At 35.0% G+C, this 20,010-nt stretch overlaps 1 protein-coding gene across 4 annotated transcripts in view; it reads right to left on the bottom strand.

The window, feature by feature from the left end:
- DACH2 (dachshund family transcription factor 2) overlaps positions 1–20,010 on the bottom strand; it is a 798,780-nt gene that overhangs the window by 586,497 nt on the left and 192,273 nt on the right. For all 4 annotated transcript variants that reach the window (XM_034649505.1, XM_034649504.1, XM_034649507.1 and 1 more), the window contains exon 2: positions 1,918–1,956. In XM_034649505.1, the coding sequence (XP_034505396.1) occupies positions 1,918–1,956 (39 nt within the window). The remainder of the gene's footprint in view (positions 1–1,917; positions 1,957–20,010) is intronic.

Here is a 20,010-nt window from a genome sequence, read left to right as displayed (position 1 = left end):
TCTTTTTCTTTTTTTGTTGTTGTTTTTGCTTTTATTGAGTTGGTTACCAACATTTAAGAATTAGGGAATTTCAAATAAAAATCTGCATTCCTGGCTTCTCTTAAAAAGCTGAGAGCTTAACAATATTGGGCCTACATTCCCACATGGTGGCAATCTGCTACACTGAGTAATAGCTGACATCTTTGGAAAGAATATATACTCTCCAGGTCACCCTAGTCCCCACCACTCCCTATTGCTTATAGCCTTTCATTTACATTACCAGCCTTGCATTAGTAGGCGTTAGAGTTTGTGACTCTCCTGTTTCTCTGTAGTTTATGTGAATGCATCAGTGCATATACTTTGAAGAACACTTCATGGTTTTTCTCAGATTATAGCAAATGTAAAAACTCATTACATAAATATGTACATATGTAATGTGTGCTCTGATTAATCTAAAATAAATCTATATAGTTATAAACTACTGTTACAATTAATTAAATGAAGAGAACATTGCATTAATTTGCAAGTCATTTTACTAGGCAAATTAAAATAAAATGAAAGTCAATTTCAATGTCTGAATTAAATTGCATTCATTTCAAATTTTAAAAAATTACTTTCAATATCTCAAGACTAAACTCAAAACTCAAACCATGTAAAGTTTTTCAGTTAAAATCATTCATTAATGAAATCTAGTGGATTCTAGTCTCCCCCAGCACTAAAGTTACAGTCTAATAGAATGTTTGGCACTTAAGGAGGCACATCCACTGCTTCAGGTCACTTGGGTATTATTTAGTGTGCGTGATATTTAAAAGTAATATTTAGTATAAGAAATGTCCTAGATATTACAAACATCACCATAGTGGTTTTCATTTTCTACATTGAAAACCCACATGGTGTGTCCCCATCTCCCCCATAACCCTATGGCATTTTTCTTATAGAAAAATATGGATAAAACATATTATCAAGGGCAGCCCTGAAGAAATTGGGAAAAAGTCACCAAAGGGTGATTCAACCTGAGAAGGGTATATGGAAGAGAAGAGGGGGCACTACTGCCAGGCAATATCAAAATGTACTTTTGTATTTATTACCACAGGTTGCCCTCCTTTGCCCTTGCTTCTCTGAGTTATTGTCCATTATTTTCCTCATTACAATCTAAAAGGTGTAAAGCCTAGAGCAATATGGGCAATATGGTATTGCAATTCAGCTGAAATTGTCCTAGATAATTTTAAGAAGTTTCAAGCATAAATCTTCTTAGACTTCCAAATCTTTTTTTAAATGTACTTTTAGAAAAAGAAATTTCAAATATTTTAGAACTAATAGCATGCTTACAAAATATATCCATGCCTAATGCTTAGAACTCCACAAGATTAGATGTCCTATTTTTCCCCTTTATTGCTACAGCACACTTAATAACCTGTGCTGCCCTGCAAAAGTGAATGTACCTTCCCAAGCATTCCAAAGTGATGGGGTGAGTGAATTACCTTCTTGTTATTTTACATAGGTGTCATGGTTTCTGTGTCAGTGACCCTCACTCAACCCGCATCAACTTCGCAGCCTTTCCCTAGCTTCTGCCTTAGTTCCCAGGGAAGGAGTTGTTCCCTGTGGCTGGAAGTCATCTCCCCACCGCATGGTCCTGGGATCCATTCCCAGTTAATAGATATGAATGACTACTGTCAATAATGAAACTGTGGAGACCCAATTAACTAGTACCTTCAAATGGATAGACAGGGTCTAATTAACTATTTGGATTTTGTTTTTCTTATTATTAACTAAGGATTAAGAAAGATTTGACATTTGCTCTAAAAATTTTAAATGGCTCTACTTTCCTACCTTAATAAGTACAGTACAGGGAACAAAATTATTGAAGTTGGGCTGAATCTGTACAGGCTCCAGGACATTCCCAGGAAGTTGATTTTTAAAAAATAAATACATAAATACCTGTTAACAGCTTGTTTTCTTGTCATTTGCCTCTTCCTTCTAAAAGGAGAGTATAGCAAAAAATAAATAAATAAAACTGGTTAATTGAGAGTTCTGGTTAGTTAGCTTCCAATTAATCAAGGCTTTATTATATTTCACAAAAAAGCTTCTTCAACTCTTCAGGAATTTTAGATAGGTTACACACAATGAAACACCAGCAGGGAAGAGCACAAAGAAGGTAAGAAAGCCTGAATTGTTATTAGATAGTGTTTTAAATATATGGACAATGCTATTGTATTTCTGGTCTAATCCCCACTGAGTAAAGAATAATGTGAAATGTCATATGGTTTAGAGCTTTTCCATATATGAAGGCAAGGAAATAAGGTTATAGATTTCTGTTGAAAAAAATGGCCTCGGGTCGTAACAATTCCTAAAAAAGATGTAGCAATATTGTGTCTTCTTCCTTTCTCTTAAGAGCCTTCTTCCCATCCCAATGGGTATTCCAATATATTTAGGAGAAAAAAAAATCCTCTTCTAGGGTTTTTTTTTTTTCATTTTTTATTTGGCCAACAGGAAGACGAAGGTGAGCCAATATCAATATTATGCCTTAATTTTCTATACATGGAGCTATTAATCACACAGCTCACTATATACTTATTCTGGAGCAATAATGAACTATCTTACATCCTTCCCAAAAGGGTTACACACACGCACACACACACAAACACACACAGAGTCATACACACATCATACAAAATACATACAAAAGAGATTAATAAAAATCCCACAAAATTAGCTTAATTAACAAAACAAACATTCTTTCCAATAGTATAGTATTTCCTAGTGTTTCCAAACTCATCAGTGGAGAACAATGAAATCTAAAACAACATGCTGCTCTGAGGAAGATGGCAGAGTAGGAGGATCCTTGTCCCTTACTTGTCACATCATCCTGTGATCTCACCTAAATAAAATCCACATTATAGTAAATAAACCAGAAAATGACCAAAGACTGGCAGAACAGACTCTCCATAGCTAAATGTAGAGAAGCCACATCAAAGAGGGTAGAAAGGGAAGAGATATAGTCAGGAGCGAAACTGACCCACAGGACTGTCCATGGGAGGGAAGGACACATTGGGTGAGGAAAAGAGAGAGGTGCAGACCTTATACGAGATACCACAGGCATTAGGGACCCACACTGGGAAAATGAATCCCCATAATATTTGGCTTTGAAGACAAATAGAACCTATTTTGTGAGTTATTACAATCAGTGAGGCTTAACACCTAGAACTTTAAAATTCAGCAGCTCCACTCTGGGAGAGCCAGAGGGTGATTGGAACCTGAGTGCCTGCCCTAATACAGGACAATAAACAGCTCCACTGAAATGTAGCATAGAAACAGCAGTTTAAAAAATGCTTGGGGTAGAAGAAGGAGATTTATTTACTAATCTCAGAGCATGTGCTGGGGGAGGGATCTTTGGAAGACTACCAAAATAAAAGAGCTGGTAGGTGCCATTTCCTTCCACTTCCCCACAGCCTACCTTCCCAGACAACTGTAGGAACCAACGAAGGATGAACACTCTCCACAAAGCTTGCCTGACCTCTGTGCTCTTCTACAGACCATCCCCTCCATCTCAGACTGGGCAGTTTTTCCAGGGTGGCTGCAGGTCTCCTCCTACACTGGAACAGCATAGACCTTGCTGACACTGTGTGCCCCACCTCACATTCTCCGGTGGACATGCCCCTTCCAAGATGTCCGTGGCAAGAGACCATCCAAAGGAGTGCCAGAAGCCTGGCAGAGTGAAGCAACCCTGACAGAAGCCAGAACCACTCCAAAGTGAATCCTGCCCCAGGGAAAAAAGCAGATAACCACAAACACCATTCTGACTGCAAACACAGCAGTGGGCTGGGAGCACACGTCTGGTCTGACTGAAGGACCTGCCCACCAATGACAGCTTCTCAGGGAACAAGACAGGAAAATCACCCTGCAGTTTGATGCTGCCAGAGCTCTGGCAAATGCCTGGTCTGATTCAACTCAAGCCTAAGGTGGCCCCAGACTTGCTCCCTTTCAACACAGGGACCAAACCCTGATCATTAGGCAAAGAGAGCCACTGCAGACAATTGTACTGAAGGCAAAAGCAGGGTATATGTAACAAACATAGAAGACACCCCTGAAGTGCCAGGTTATGGTTAACAAGGAACATTGCATTGCAGGGCACCACAGGACCTTTCCTTCATATGGCCACTACTTTCAAGAGAAGGAGACATCTGACTTTCCTAACACATTAAAACAGACACAGAGAATTGGACAAAATGAGAAGACAAAGGAATATGACATGAAAAGGGGGACAAAATCACAGCAAGGGAGCTAAATGAAACAAAGATAAATAACATGCCTGATAGAAAATTTAAAGTAATGGTCATAAAGATATACACTGAGCTTGAAAAAAGAGTGGAGAGCCTCAGTGAGACCCTTAAGAAAAAGAAAGAAAACATTAAAAATATCAGAAATGAAGAATTCTGCCGCTCCCCCGATTGTGCTCTGTCTCTGATAAATAAATAAATAACAAATAAATAAATAAAATATTTTAAAAAAGAAATGATGAACTCAATAACTGAAATTTAAAATACACTAGAGGGAATAAAGACAGACTAGAGGAAGCAGAAGAACAGACCAGTGACCTGGAGGACAGAGTAAAGGAAAGCAATCAAGCAGAATGTGAGAGAGCAAAAATAATAAATGAAAATAGGGAATTCAATGACACCATAAAGCATAAAAACATTATCATTATAGGGATCCCAGAAAGAGAAGAGAGAGAAAAGGGGGCAGAAAATATATTTGAAGAAATAATAGCTGAAAATTTCCAGAATATGGGAAGGAAACAGAAATCCAGATCCAGGAGACACAGACAGCCCCCAGTAAAATCAACCCAAGGAGGTCCACACCAAGACACACACTTATTAAAATTGCAAAATGCAGTGATAAGAGAGAAAAGAAAACATTACATACAAGGGAAACTCCATTAGACTCTCAGCCGGCTATTCAGCAGAAACTGTGCAGGCTTAAAAGAAGTGGCATGGTGTATTCAAAGTGCTGAAAGAAAAAAAAAAACCTGCAACCAAGAATATCCTATCCAGCAAGGCTACCACTCAGAATAGAGGAAGAGACAAAGAATTTCTCAGACAAACAAAAGTTAAAGAAATTCATCACTACTAAACAGGCCTTCAAGAAATGTTAAACAGGACTCTGAGTGGAAAGGAAACCTCTCTGGAGGCAGGAGTGGAAAGCAGGAGTAGTAAAAGTAGGAAACACAAAAACACTAAAATTAATTATAGCTATAAAAAACAGTCAAAGGATTCACAAAATAAAAGGATATAAAGTACAACACCATATATCTAAAATGTTCAGGAAAGAGGAGTAAAAATGTAATGCTTTTAGAATGGATTCAAACTTAAGCAGCCATCAACTTAATATAGACTTCTATATGCATGAGATGTTATGTACAAGCTTAATGGTAACCACAAATCAAAAACTAGTAATAGATAGGCAAAAAATAAAGAGAAAGGAATCCAAGTATATCAACAGGAAAAAAAAACTCAGTAAATCGTGAGAGAAGAGAGCTGGAGAAGGAAGAGAGAAAAACTACAAAAACAAGTAACAAAATAGCAATAAATACATACCTAGCCATAATGACTTTGAAAGTTAATTGACTATATGCACCATTCAAAAGACATAAGGTAAAAAAATGGATAAAAAAGCAACATCCATATATATGCTGCCAACAAGAGATTCACTTCAGACTTAAAGACACATGCAGTTTGCAAGTGAAAGGATGGAAAAAACATTTATCATGCAAACGAAAGTAAGGGTAGTAATGCTTGTATCAGACAAAATAGACTTTAAAACAAAGACTTTAAAAAAACAAGGAAAGAAACTACATAGTCATAAAGAAAAGAATTCAAAAGGAAGATAAAACAATTGTAAACATTTACGATCCAACATGGGAGCACCTAAAATACATAAACCAGCTGATAACAAATATAAAGGGAGTAATTGATAGTAATACAATAAAAAGGTATTTAATGCCCCACTTAGATCAATGGACATTATTATCCAAGAAAATCAACAAGGAAACAGTGGTTTTGAATGATACATTGGATCAAAAGGATCTAACAGATATATTCAGAACACTCCATCCCAAAACAGAATACATATTCTTTTCAAGTGCACATGGGACATTTTCCAAAAAGATCACAAAACAAGGCTCAACAAATTAAAAACAATCAAAGTCATACCATGCATCTTTTCCAATGGCAATGCTATGAAACTAGAAATCAACCACAAGAAAAACCAGGAAAGAATATAAATACGTGGAGGTTAAATAGCATGCTACTAAACAATGAATGGGTCAACCAAGAAATCAAAGAAATAAAAAAAAATACACAGAAAGAAATGAAAATGAGTGGTGCCTGGCTGGCTCAGTCGTTACGCATCTGCCTTTGGTTCAGGGCATGATCTCAGGGTTCTGGGATCAAGCCCCACATCAGGCTCCCTGCTCCGCTGGGAGCCTGCTTCTTCCTCTCCCAACCCCCTGCTTGTGTTCCCTCTCTCACTGGCTGTCTCTCTCTCTCTGTGTCAAATAAATAAATAAAATCTTTAAAAAAAAAGAAATGAAAATGAAAACACAATGGTCAGAACAATTCCAGATGCAGCAAAAATGGTTCTAAGAGGGAAGTTTATGCTAATACAAGACTACCTCAATAAACAAGAAAAATCTCAAAGAATCTAAACTTACACCTAAAGAAGCTGAAAAAAAAATCCGAACAAACAACACCACAAAACAGTAGAAAGAACGAAAAAATAAACAGTAGAGCAGAAATAAAAGAAATAGAAACCAAAAAACAAACAGAACAGATCATTGAAACCAGGAGCTGGTTTTTTGAGATCAACAAAATCGGAAACAAAATCAAACTCATCAGAAGAAAAAAAGGGCGGAGGGGACTCAAATAAAACCAGAAATGAAAGGGGAGAAATAACAACCAACACCACAGAAACATAAAGGATCATAAGATTATGAAAAATTATATGCTGACAAATTGGACAACCAAAAAGAAACAAATTCCTAAAACCATATGACCTCCCAAAACTGAATCAGGAAAAAATAGAAAATTTGAACAGACAATTATTAGTAATGAAATTGAATCAGTAATCAAAAAACTCTCAACAAATTAAAGTCCAGAACCAGATGGCTTCACAGGCGAATTCTACCAAACAAATAAAGACAAGTCAATACCAAGTCTTCTCTAATTATTCCAAAACATAGAAAAGGAAAAAAACCTTCCAAATTCATTCTATGAGGCCACCACTACTCTGATACCAAAACCAGATAAAGAGAACTATAGGCCAATATCTCCAATGAACATAGATGCAAAAATCCTGGGAAAAATATTAGCAAACCAAGTCTGATAATACATTTAAAAAATCATTTAACTCAAACAAGTGGGATTTGTTCCTGGGATGCAAAGGTGGTTCAATATTCACAAATCAATCAATGTGATGCATCACATCAATAAGAGGAAAGATAAGAACTACTTCCACATTTCAATAAACGCAGAAAAAGCATTTCACATCCATTCATGATAAAAGTATTCAACAAAATGGGCTTAGAGGGTACATACCTTAATGTAAGAAAGGCCTTATATGAAAAAGCCACAGCTAACATCATACACAATGGTGAAAAACTGAGAGCTTTTCCCCTAAGGTCAGGAACAAGACAAGGCTGTCCAGCTTATCACTTTTATTCAACATAGTACTGGAAGTCCTAAATACAGCAATCAGACAACAAAAAGAAATAAAAGGCATCGAAATCAGCAAAGAAGAAGTAAAACTTTCACTATTTGTAGATGTCATGATACCATATATAGAAAACTCTAAAGACTCCCCCAAAGAAACTGCTAGAATTGAAAAATGAATTCAGTAAGGTCACAAGATACAAAATGAATATACAGAAATACATTGCATTTCTGTACACTAATAATGAAGTAGCGGAAAGAGAAATTAAGAAAACAATTCTATTTGTATTTGCACCAAAAAGAATAAAATACGAAGGACTTAAACTTAACCAAGGAGGTAAAAGACCAGTAGTCTGAAAACTATAAAACACTGATGAAAGAAATGGAAGATGACAAAAATGGAAAGATATTTCATGAGCATGAATTGGGAGAACAAATATTATTAAAATGCCTATGCTACTCAATCAAGCTACGATCCCTATCAATTTACACAATCCCTATCAAAATACGAACAATATTTTCGCAGAACTGGAACAATCCTAAAATTTGTATGGAACCAAAAAATGCCCTGAATAGCCAAAGCAATTTGAAAAAGAACAAGACTGGAAATATCACAATCCCAGATTTCGAGATATACTACAATGCTATAGTAATCAAAATAGTATGGTACTGGCACAAAAATAGACACATAGATAAATAGAACAGAATAGAGAGCCTAGAAATAAACCCACGATTATGTGGCCAATTACTCTTTGACAAAGGTGGCAAGAATATGCAATGGAAAAAGGCAAATGGTGTTGGGAAAACTGGACAGCCACATGCAAAAGAAGGTAACTGAACCACTTTGTTACACCATACACAAAAATAAACTCAAAATGGATGGAAGACCTCAATGGGAGACCTGAAACCATAAAAATCCTAGAAGAGAGCACAGGCTATAAATTCCCTGACACTGATCATAGCAACATTTTTCTAGATACGTCTCCTGAGGTGAGGGAAACAAAAGTAAAAACAAACTATTGAGACTACATCAAAATAAAAAGCTCTGCACAGCAAAAGAAACATTCAACAAAACTAAAGGCAAACTACAAAATGGGAGAAGATATTTGCAAATGACATATCCAATAAAGGGTTAGTATCCAAAATACATAAAGAACTTATAAAACTCAAACCTAAAAACAAATAATCCAAATAAAAAATGGACAGAAGACATGAAAGGCATTTCTCCAAAAAAGGCATCCAGACAGCCAACAGACACATGACAAGATGCTCAAAAATCATTCATCATCGGGGAAACGCAAATCAAAACCACCATGAGATATCATCTCATACCTGTCAGAATGGCTAAAATCAACAACACAAGAAACAACAGGTGTTGGTGAGGATTTAGAGAAATAGGAACACTCATGTTGGTGGGAATACAAACTCATGCAGCCACTGTGGAAAACAGTATGGAGGTTCCTCAAAAAATTAAAAATAGAGGGACTCTTGGGTGGCTCAGTAGGTTAAGCATCTGCCTTCAGCTCAGGTCATGATCCCAAGGTCCTGGGATTGAGTCCTGCATTGGGCTCCTTGCTCAGTGGAGAGCCTTCTTCTCCCTCTGCCTGTTGTTCCCCTGCTTGTGGGCTCTCTTTCTCTCTCTCTCTCTCTCTCTCTCCCTCTCTCTCTCTCTGATAAATAATAAAAATACATAAATATAAATAAATAAATAAATAAATAAATAAATAAATAAATAAAATCTTTAAAAAATAGAATTACCATATGATCCAGTAATTCCACTGCTTGGCATTTACACAAAAATACAAAAACAGGAACTCAAAAAGATATATGCACCCCTATGTATACTGCAGCATTATTTATAAAAGCCAAATTATGGAAGCAACCCCAGTGTCCATCAATAGATGAACAGATAAAGAAGATAAGGTATATAGAGATATTGGAATAGTACTCCATCATGAAAGAGAATAAAATCTTGCCACTTGCAACAACATGGGTGGATCTAGAGGGTATAATGCTAAGTGAAATAAGTCAATCAGAGAAAGACAAATATCGTATGATTTCATTCATATGTGCAATTTTAGAAACAGATGAACAAAGAAAAAAAGAGAAACAAAAAAATCTATACTCTTAACTATAGAGAACAAACTGATGGTTACCAGAGGGGAGGTCGGTGGGGGAATGGGGGAAATAGGTGAAGAGGTTTAAGAATACACTTATCCTGATGAGCCCTGAGTAATGTGTAGAATGGTTGGATCACTATACTGTATACCTGAATCTAATATAACACTGTATGTTAGGTGTACTGGAATTAAAACTAAAAATAAAAAAGTACATAAAAAATAAAACAACATACTTAAAAAATCTATAAGGACTTTAATTTGGTTCTTTTGAGCTTTAGTGCACTTTTTAGTAGTACAGAAACAGGAACCTCCCTAAAATGCCCACAACAAATACATATGGTTTGTTCATCACTCCTCTGTAATCTCTTGCAGTAGCATTTTTGTTAAGTCTCCTTTTAGTAAGTCAGTCAGGGAAAGACAAATACCATGTGATTTCACTCATATGTGGAATTTAAGAAGCAGAACCAATGAGCAAACAAAAAAAGAGACAACAAGACTCTTAACTAAGAGAATAAACAGATAGTTAACCAAGGGCAGGTGAGTGGGAGAATGGGTGAAATAGGTGAAGGGGATTAAGAGTATACTTATTGTAATGAGCACTGAGTATAGAATTGATGAATCACTGTATTGTACACCAGAAACTAATATAACACTGTATGTTAATTTTGTTGGAATTTAAAAAATTAAATTGAAAAACATCTCTTTATTTGTTGTTTGCTTGTTTGTTTTGAAAGGCAACTGTTTTTCTGCTTAATGGTCTGTAGAAAGATTTCTGAATAAACCATAAATGCAAACATGTAACTGGGGTTGCTAGGGAAAGGGAGGCAGGAGTGAAGAAAGGTGAAACTTTTTTTCACCTATTCTTTTGTTCTGCAGCTTAACTGTTAGAACTATTTGATTTTGCTTTATAGTTCACTCACCCAAACTGTTTCGAAATGACAATTTCTTTTTTTTTTGAGAGAGAGAGAAAGAGGGGGGACGGAGGGGCAGAGGGAGAGAGAGAGAGAGAAAATCTCAAGCAGGCTCCACACCCAGTATGGAGCCTATCACGGGGCTTGATCTCATTACCCTGAGATCGTAACCTGAGCTGAAATCAAGAGTTGGATGCTTAACCAAACTGAGCCACCCAGGCACTCCAAAATGACACTTTCTTAAGGCAAAATATATTCATGCATACCAAGTCAATGATAAAGTGTACTTTCTTAATTCAATGGGCTGTATATTATTGGATTGGAGGACTTATTTTTCCTTTTACCAGAGATTCCCCCTCTTTTCTATATATAGAAAACTTTCTGAACTCAACAGAACTTTTTTGGCTATCACTATATATATATATATATATAGAGAGAGAGAGAGAGAGAGAGAGAGAGAGAGAGAGAGAGGGAGAGAGAGAGACTCCTGGGTATTTTATATATATATAAAGACTCCACCAAATAGACTCCACCAAAGACTCCGCCAAATACATATAAGGACTCCACCAAATATATTATATATATATATGTATATATAAATAATACCAAGTTCAAAAAAAGTCATTTAAATCTTCTGTGACCTGAGATTCATAGTTTATTTAGGTTTAGACTTTAAAATTACCAAATACTAAAACATTCTTGTTAGGATTATCCAATAAATATATAAATGTCCATGAATTAACTGTTCTTTTATTAAGGAGTTAAAACTTTCTTAGAAATTAGGACTTTACTTGATTTTAAAAATTGTTTCATTTGTCTTGTCAAGTGTGGGGATGTATTTTACAATACTACCTAACACTAGCTATGGCTCTAGGACTTTAGGGACTACAAGTTAAATTCATATACTTTATTTTTGACATTCAAAATAGAATGTGACTTCTATACTTTTGAATTTGTTCATTCTGTGTGTCAATTTATTTTAGATTTCCTTATACTTTGCCAAGTAATCAACATTTTGGAAAATTTTACTGAACAAGCAGTTGATGCTTCAAATATTATCAGATCAGTGTAAAATAGCTCTCATCTGTGTTTCCTGGAGTTGGCCTAGAATGTTTCATATCCCCCTCTAATATCTCTTAGTCTTCTGAAATTACCTTTTTGCTGCCTCTCCCCACTTCTAAATCTGGCTGTAAAATTTAAACCATGAATAAAGGGCCTTAAATTTACTAGAACTTATCTTTGTGGCTGAAATATACATATGGCCACATTCTTATGCAAATACTGACAAAATGGGGTTACACATGTTCAAGAACACTGGGCCAGGTACTATACTCAATACATCACTACTGGCAATAGAATTATTACCAACCAAGGTCCTACAACATATGGTGATAAGTAGTAAGGGTCTCTACACAGCTTACCAGCTCCAATCATCATCATTGCTGCACAGCATCAGAACACCAATTTTCCCGACTATAGGGAGACTCTCCCTGACAAACAAGTTATGACTAGAAGTTGAGTCTGCACTGGCTTAGATCCAAGAATTAAATAAATGAGAGAAGGCTATGTTTTGAATTTTTCAGGATCATTTTTACCCTGTACTACTGATAAATACATTTTCATACTTTAATTCTTCTAACTTGTAGCATTTGGATGCAAGGCAACGAAGTTAATGGCAATGATTGCTACCCAGTACCCATTTTCTGATTGGAGTCAGGTTAGTAGAAGAATCGGAGACATGGAATTCTTACTTTTGAAACCTAAACTTAGACCACAAAATCACATTTAAAAATTGAGAAACAGCATATTAGAACACATGACAAGAGGCAACAAAATATCACAAAGTGAGAAGACCAGTAAAGAACTCAAAGAATCATTGGATTTAGGAGCTTTTTTAATAATTTTTATTATATTATGGATTTAGGTTTTTTAGTCCTTTTGAAGATAAATTGAAAACTATCAAATATCACAAAGTAAGTCCTATCTCTGATGTGAGGGTAACTAAATAAAGTGCTACATTCACTAATTATTCAAATGGGGAAAATTACGTAAAACAGGGCATTTTACAGATATGGTCATCCTTTGAGATGATCTACTCCAGTGGATTTGAAACTGGACTCCAAAGAAAAGGAAAGTGCTGGTGGTTAGCAGAAGGAAAGGTAAGATTACATGATATATTGGGAGTCTGAACTGCTCTACTTTACTGCCAACCACCACCACCACCACGTGACAGATGAGAAAATTTGCCCCTGAGATGTTCAGTTTTTTGGCCAATGTTACATAGAAAATTTGTGTCAGAAGTCTCCTGACTCCTAATTCAAGATACTGCCCCTGAATACATCACCCTGTTTCTTTTTGTTTTTTTTTAAGATTTTATTTATTTATTTGACAGAGATAGAGACAGCCAGCAATAGAGGGAACACAAGCAGGGGGAGTGGGAGAGGAAGAAGCAGGCTCATAGCAGAGGAGCCTGATGTGGGGCTCGATCCCACAACGCTGGGATCACGCTCTGAGCCGAAGGCAGACGCTTAACCGCTGTGCCACCCAGGCGCCCCCACCCTGTTTCTTCTACTGTATATTAGGGAACCACTTTTTGAACTTTCCCCCAAAGATTATCATATCTGTTTTTTTTCTCACGGGAACATAATAAAGTTGACAGATGTACTATACATTTAGATAGTAGAAGAGACAAGACAAGATCTGTGTCTCCCTTGATCTCTAAGCAAGTGTTTTTTCTACACCACACAACTTTTAAAGCAAAAGCTGCAAACTGGAAAACCAAGGCTGCCAAATGTATTTTGTTTGGTCTGCCCAGAGCTATGAAAATCTGAGAATGTTATATAAAATCTGAATTTCCAGTAGATTCTTTAAGGAAAATAAAAGATCTTCCAAAAGATCTGGTCCCACATGTATACTAGCTCAGCACAACTAGATGAAGTAGAGAAGCAATGGCTACCCATAGACTGAGCATGCACTCTTCTGTCCCCTACAGAATTGTGGTTCCACAATGTCCTATGTATGATCTTATATGTGGTGCTCTAAATTAATATATGTTATTTTCCTGGTTCCAGTAGGAATTTGAGTTTTATGGCCATTATTTAAAGTTTGTGGATATAATTTACTTCAAACGTTAGTCAATTTCCTCATAGAAAATATGAGATATCTGGAAACTTCTGTATATGTATACACTATTGATTGAGGGTACACTAAAAGTGCTAGATTGTTTATCTACCTAAAGAGTCATATGCACTTTCTTTAATGAGGAAAGACAAGTTTTCAACCCTCAAAGTAGAACCATTTTACTATTTTTTCACATATATATATATAAAAAAAAAAAACAGAACACACCTAAAGCAAGTTGTGTTAAATTAATATAGATTCAATAAGAAGCTGATCTTACTCAAAGAAACCTTATATTCAATCAGAGTAGTAGTCATATATTTAAAATTCTAACAAATCAATAACATGTTTCCTATGTTTCAATATATGTATACATTGTGAAATGATTGTATACCTTAAATATATACATTTTTTGTCAATTATACCTCAATAAAGCTAGAAAAAAATGTTTCTTATGCTTTGAAATAGAAGTCACCTGTTAACCTGGCATATATTGCCATATTTTGGGGACTACTACATTAGGCTATACCTGTTCCTTACACATACAAGATCTTTTGGTCATGTAACTTCTTTTTCTGGCCCAGTACAATAAACAAAATATTGATTGGGAACAAATGTAACAAACAGATAGGACATAAGCAATGATCTGTCCCTCTCCCCCACTTCATCTGTAGAGTAAAAATGGCCAGTAAATATGCATTGGTAAAACGTTTTTAGGTTCTCTTTGGAGACATGATTAAATCAGATTAGCTGTTGCATTTCCACGGTTGGAGCTTTTAGGGAGCTTTTCTCACGCTCTTAGCTAATAACTTTATTCATTTTATATGTCAACTCTTACTCCATAGCAGCATATATAAAGCTATTTAATCTCTTTAGGAATCCCAGAATTTTTTTATAAGTATGTAGTTTAAAAAAAGGGACTGAAAATATTTTTAATATAAAAGTATAAAAATAAAGGCCTGGATATGTTAGGCTTATTTAAGTTTCCAGAAGACATCCAAACAAACTGTATCACTTAATTCTCCAAAGACAAATTCTTCTGATTCAAGGCCCAAACAATTAAAACAGACCATTTTCCTCCTTTCAGGAATTTATTTTTCCTAGAACTATTTGGGAACAACAAAACCCTTGGCCATATTAAATATCTGCTTCTTCTTAAAGACTTTGGTGCATAAGCTTGACTCTTTCAAAAGTCAGTGAGATTTAAAATCAGAGTCTAAAGAAAAAAAAAGAAAAATTGAATATGGGATGGGGTAATAGTAAAGATAAATAAGCCTATGGCATTTTTTAAATTTGTACTAAAGGGAGCTTCAGGATATATATTGTATTAACAAAGGCTGCCAATATAATTTAAAGAATGTGAGACTCTATGCCAATTGTGTCTCACAGATGATCTTTTACACAAACAGAACCTTGTCAATCCAGTCTGTAGAATCTCAGTAGGCTCAATAATATTTCTCATATGCCCTATAATAATAAAGAATCTCAGAAATGGAATTACAGTTCAGAATATCAAATGTGTTTTTCATGGCAATGACCATAAAAAGATAAGAATAACGTGTTCTTCTCACAATACAGTAATAATTATATTCAGTATGCACAATATGAGTATATGTCCCATCAAGGAGACCAATTAAATATCTTTAGTGGTACTACAAATGCATCTTAAATAGGTTTTTCAATAATATATTTCCACATATTCAAACTCAAAAATACCAGTCACACAAATGAACTGATTATTAAATAGCCTACCTGAAATCTTTTATATCATATAAAACTGTAAACATTTCTCAGAATCTTCATTATTTGAAATTTCTTAATGCTGTGGCATCTTTGTCCACAATATTTCTGTTGGAAATTTTTTTCTTTATAGTCTTGCTATCCCTGTTTGTAGGTTTGGCTAAAGACACAAAGAGTGACACTTTGAATCTAGGCCTTTGATCTGTTTGGGGGTTCTAGTCAACCTTTTATATGCTTTTTAAAACACTGAATACTAGTTATATTTCATGTATTCTAGTTGATCATCATGTCTTGTTATTGTATATTCAGAATTACTTACAGAAAGCACTAAGGAAATGTTCCGAAAGCCAAACAAAACATTTATAGTACATATATATTAAAACCCTTAAGGTATTGGACACAATTACTTCTTTACTAGCCTCTAGTTAGCCTTAGGTTTGATGGTTTGATATCACACTGAGATGATAGTAAGTTGACCCACGTCCAAAATAGTATGCTGCCTATGTAGAGAAATTAGTAGCAGCCTCCCATTCTGAGTTGCTAGAATGGTGTTTCCTTCATAGCATTTAAAACAATGTGTAAATATTTTATCTATTTATTTGTTGATCTATCTTCCCTATGAACGTGCAATCTCTCTGTAGGAATGGGTTTAAGTTTCTTGTCCACTGTTTCACTCCAAAACCTAACAAAGATACTGGCACAGAATGCGCACCCAGTAAATATTTGTCAAATAAACTGAATGATGGCTGTGTTAAGGGACACTTTACTCATTCAAATTTATCACTGTAGAGTCTTCAAACTCATTTTTATAAAACATATTTCGAGGACCTATTTCCATCATTCAGCATAGTTTTAATCATTTATGATGATGCTTAATTTATATAAGGATAGCCATGGTGCTTTAGAATCTAAGTAAACTTTCACTGAGCACCTAAAATTGATCAGAAACATCATGGGACCAAACTTAGTTGATGACATCAAATATACTGAATTATTGATGAATAAAAAATATAGATTCATTATAAAGTTATTCAGAGAGAAAAATATTCTAAAATTTTAATTATACCTTAACTTTTTTTTTTAATATTTGGCTTGTTTAGTGAAGCTTAAATTGGATGTAAAATGCTGACAGTTCTGTAAGTAGAACTCAGCTAAGCTGTTTTTAAGAAAATGAGTTCATTTGATCACTGATCATTCTTGGTAATCCTATCTGTTTTAGTCTAGCACAGATGAAGACAATCAAGCAGTGTTAAAGCAAAGGAATCTTGGCTTATTACTAAAAGGCAGTAATGGGAATGAAGGGGATTACTTACTTGAAAGTCTATTAAATCCCTTAACACACACCCCCCTTCACGTAATCCCTGACAAGGGCTACTCTACTATCTAAAACTAAATTAAATTAAATTAAGAATAAAAGAAAGGAAAGGAAGGGAAGGGAAGGGAAGGGAAGGGAAGGGAAGGGAAGGGAAGGGAAAGAAATGGAAAGGAAAGGAAAGGAAAGGAAAGGAAAGGAAAGGAAAGGAAAGGAAAGGAAAGGAAAGGAGAGGAAAAAGAAAAAGTATGTTCTTCACGAATTAAGACACCAGAGGCAGTTACTTGAAATTACAAATGATTATCTTTAGAAAAACTAGATCTTGGTCATTTATGTGTCTAAAACCGTATGTTAAATAATAACATCTTACTGTTACATAGTTTTACAGTTAATGGAGTATTTATTCTTTATTAACTAATAGAGTACAACTATTCTGTGTGTAAAGTGGGTTTAAAATATTGTCCCACTTTTAAATATGTAGAAGCTGATACTGAAGTCTTTCAAGTCTGATTCCATGCCTTCTACTTTTTTTTTGTTGACAATATTATTTATCAGAATATGACTGGAATACTGTTGTGATACTTTTTTCCTTGATCATCTTGGAACTTTCATGATATGTAAAGAACCAACTTCTTTAAGAGTTAAAGGACGCTCTTCAAACATGCTTATAATTGATATCTAACAATTTGTTTACTGATCCCATGGAGACCACATTTATCTGTTCATCTTATGAATATCAGCTTCTTAGTTTAGTATTTATTCTACAAATACTTACTAATCATCAACTATGTACAAAAGGTTCTTTGCTATGGGCTATGTAGAATACAAAGATTTTCAAGCATGGTTCCAATATCAAGAACATTACAATCTAAAAAAAGTGATAAACCATAGTCCCAAATTGTTACATTGAAAGTCTGTGAATGATAAACCACACAATTTCCTGACATAAAGTAGGCACTCAAGAATACCTGATGAACAAATGTTGAATGTGTGGGTGATATAAACTAAGCGCTATAAGAATTTAGATGAAGGTATCCCTTTTACCTGAAGTGGCAAGTCATTATAGAAGAGATGAAATTTGATTTGAGTCTTGAAGATAGGTTTTGTAAAGCAATGACAGAAAGAGGGCAAAAACATTTTAGGAAATTGTAACTGACAGGATGAATTTTTACAAGAGTTTGAAGGTGAGACCAGATAGGAGGTTACTGCAATATTCTCAGCATGAAATACCCAAGTTGATAGAGATAAGAATCAAAAAGAAGGGACATGTGCAACCAAAAGTCTAAAGCTAGCATTAATATGATTGGAAGCCAAATTTACATGGAAACAGTGTAGAGAATAGAACAAATGAGAACTCTGAGCTTATGACTTTGTTTCCATGAAAAGTTATTTTCCAACTTGCATGAAACCAAGTTATAAATGAATTTTCAAATAACCACCTTCTGGAAGCAATACTGTTAACAGAATTGAACAAGGCATAAGGAGACTTGGGTATTAGTCTCAACTATGCAACTAACTAGCTGTGTAACTACGAACGAATGACTTCCCTTCTTTACATCCCAGTATCCTAATTAGCAAAGCAAGGGTTGGACAAATTGACCTCTGTGGCCCACCATAACTCAAAGGCCCTATGGTTCTCTGGTTCTCTGATTCCTGAGTTGCTGACTATCTTCCTAAAATACAGGTAGATTAAAATGAAATTCCTCTAAGAAGTTAGTGTCAATTGCAGCTTAGCTGCCCCTCCTAAGATATACTATTTTTCCTTTGATTTATAAATAGTTACTGGAATGTCTGTTACTGGTATTCAGTTAAGGGCATCTCCTTTTTATGTTTCAGAAAAACACTGACTGAAATTTCTTCAGACATTTTACTTCATAGAGGAAATCAGTAGAACATTATTCTGCTTAAATGCTACAGAAAGATGGACTTAAAAAACTGAGGAGTACGGATGTTTGTTTTACCAAGTTTCACTTCTATTAAAATTTATACATCTCTTTTACAATAATCTGTGTTGTAATAAAAAGAGTTGACATTATCTATCTATATGTATATTGAACTGAGTTTATTTTCAATTAAACCTTATTCAACCTTTGCTCTTTAAATGTTACAGAAACTCAGGATTCTATCTTGCCTTCACACCTCATACCTTGCAGCCCTAAGGTCAATCTAATTCCCCTTTTCAAATGCTACATCTTTTTTTTTTAAATAACCAGAACTAAACATAATATTCTAAGTGTGGTTATAGGAATGCTGTAATCTCATTGTATATCCTTTTAATTTTTAGATCTTTCTTACAACCATGTATGCAGGTAAAAATAAGCTGTCATTCATCAAGAAAGCCACTGTTGTTTTCATTTCTCCTCCAGGCAGTTACTTTTATCTTGGACTTCCTGATTGGAAATTCCTATAAATAAAGAGAATAAATTACCTAGTTTGGCTAACAATTGCAAGATTAAAACACACCACTCCTACTGACTGCTGACTACCATTCCATTTCATCCTCCTCAGATAAAAATAAAAGGACATATGTGCATTTTCATTTATTTACTGATATGTTCACATTACCTAACCCCATGAGTGTCTGTTGATTTTATCACTTGAAATTCAAACAACTAAAAGCAAGAACCATTACTAATGGCTATCTCCCTGTAATGTCTAGAAAAACAACATGGAGACAAAAGCACCTAATTACAAAGTGGTTATAATGAACATTTAAAAGGACTGTGAAACTTCCTAGCTCTTATGTCTACTGTGAATAAATTACCATATTCCTTTCTAATAGTAAAATCAGGTCAAATACTAAGCTAATCTTAACATTATCCCTGGTGGACTCATTTTTGTCATTTTTAAAGTACATAAACTGAATTATGGCTCCTTCCTCTCTGCTCCCAGAGAACATTGTGCATGCGTTTGTTATAGCACTCAGTCATTATGCTTGTCTCCCTCAGTAGGCTGTGAGAGCAACAAAACCTAACTACTAAACATCCCTTTACTCAGCTCCAACATTATAAAACATTATTAAAGGCTTTAGAAGACACAAGTTTAATAAAAAGTATTTAAGGGGATGGTATTTATTTCGCATGTGAATGTCAAGATAAAGCTTAATTTTTTCAGGTCTTAAA

The sequence above is a fragment of the Ailuropoda melanoleuca genome, chromosome X, assembly GCF_002007445.2.
Source record: "Ailuropoda melanoleuca isolate Jingjing chromosome X, ASM200744v2, whole genome shotgun sequence".
Lineage (NCBI taxonomy): Eukaryota > Metazoa > Chordata > Mammalia > Carnivora > Ursidae > Ailuropoda > Ailuropoda melanoleuca.
Note: the sequence above shows the minus strand (reverse complement) of the source record. Positions and strands in the feature narration are given on the sequence as shown.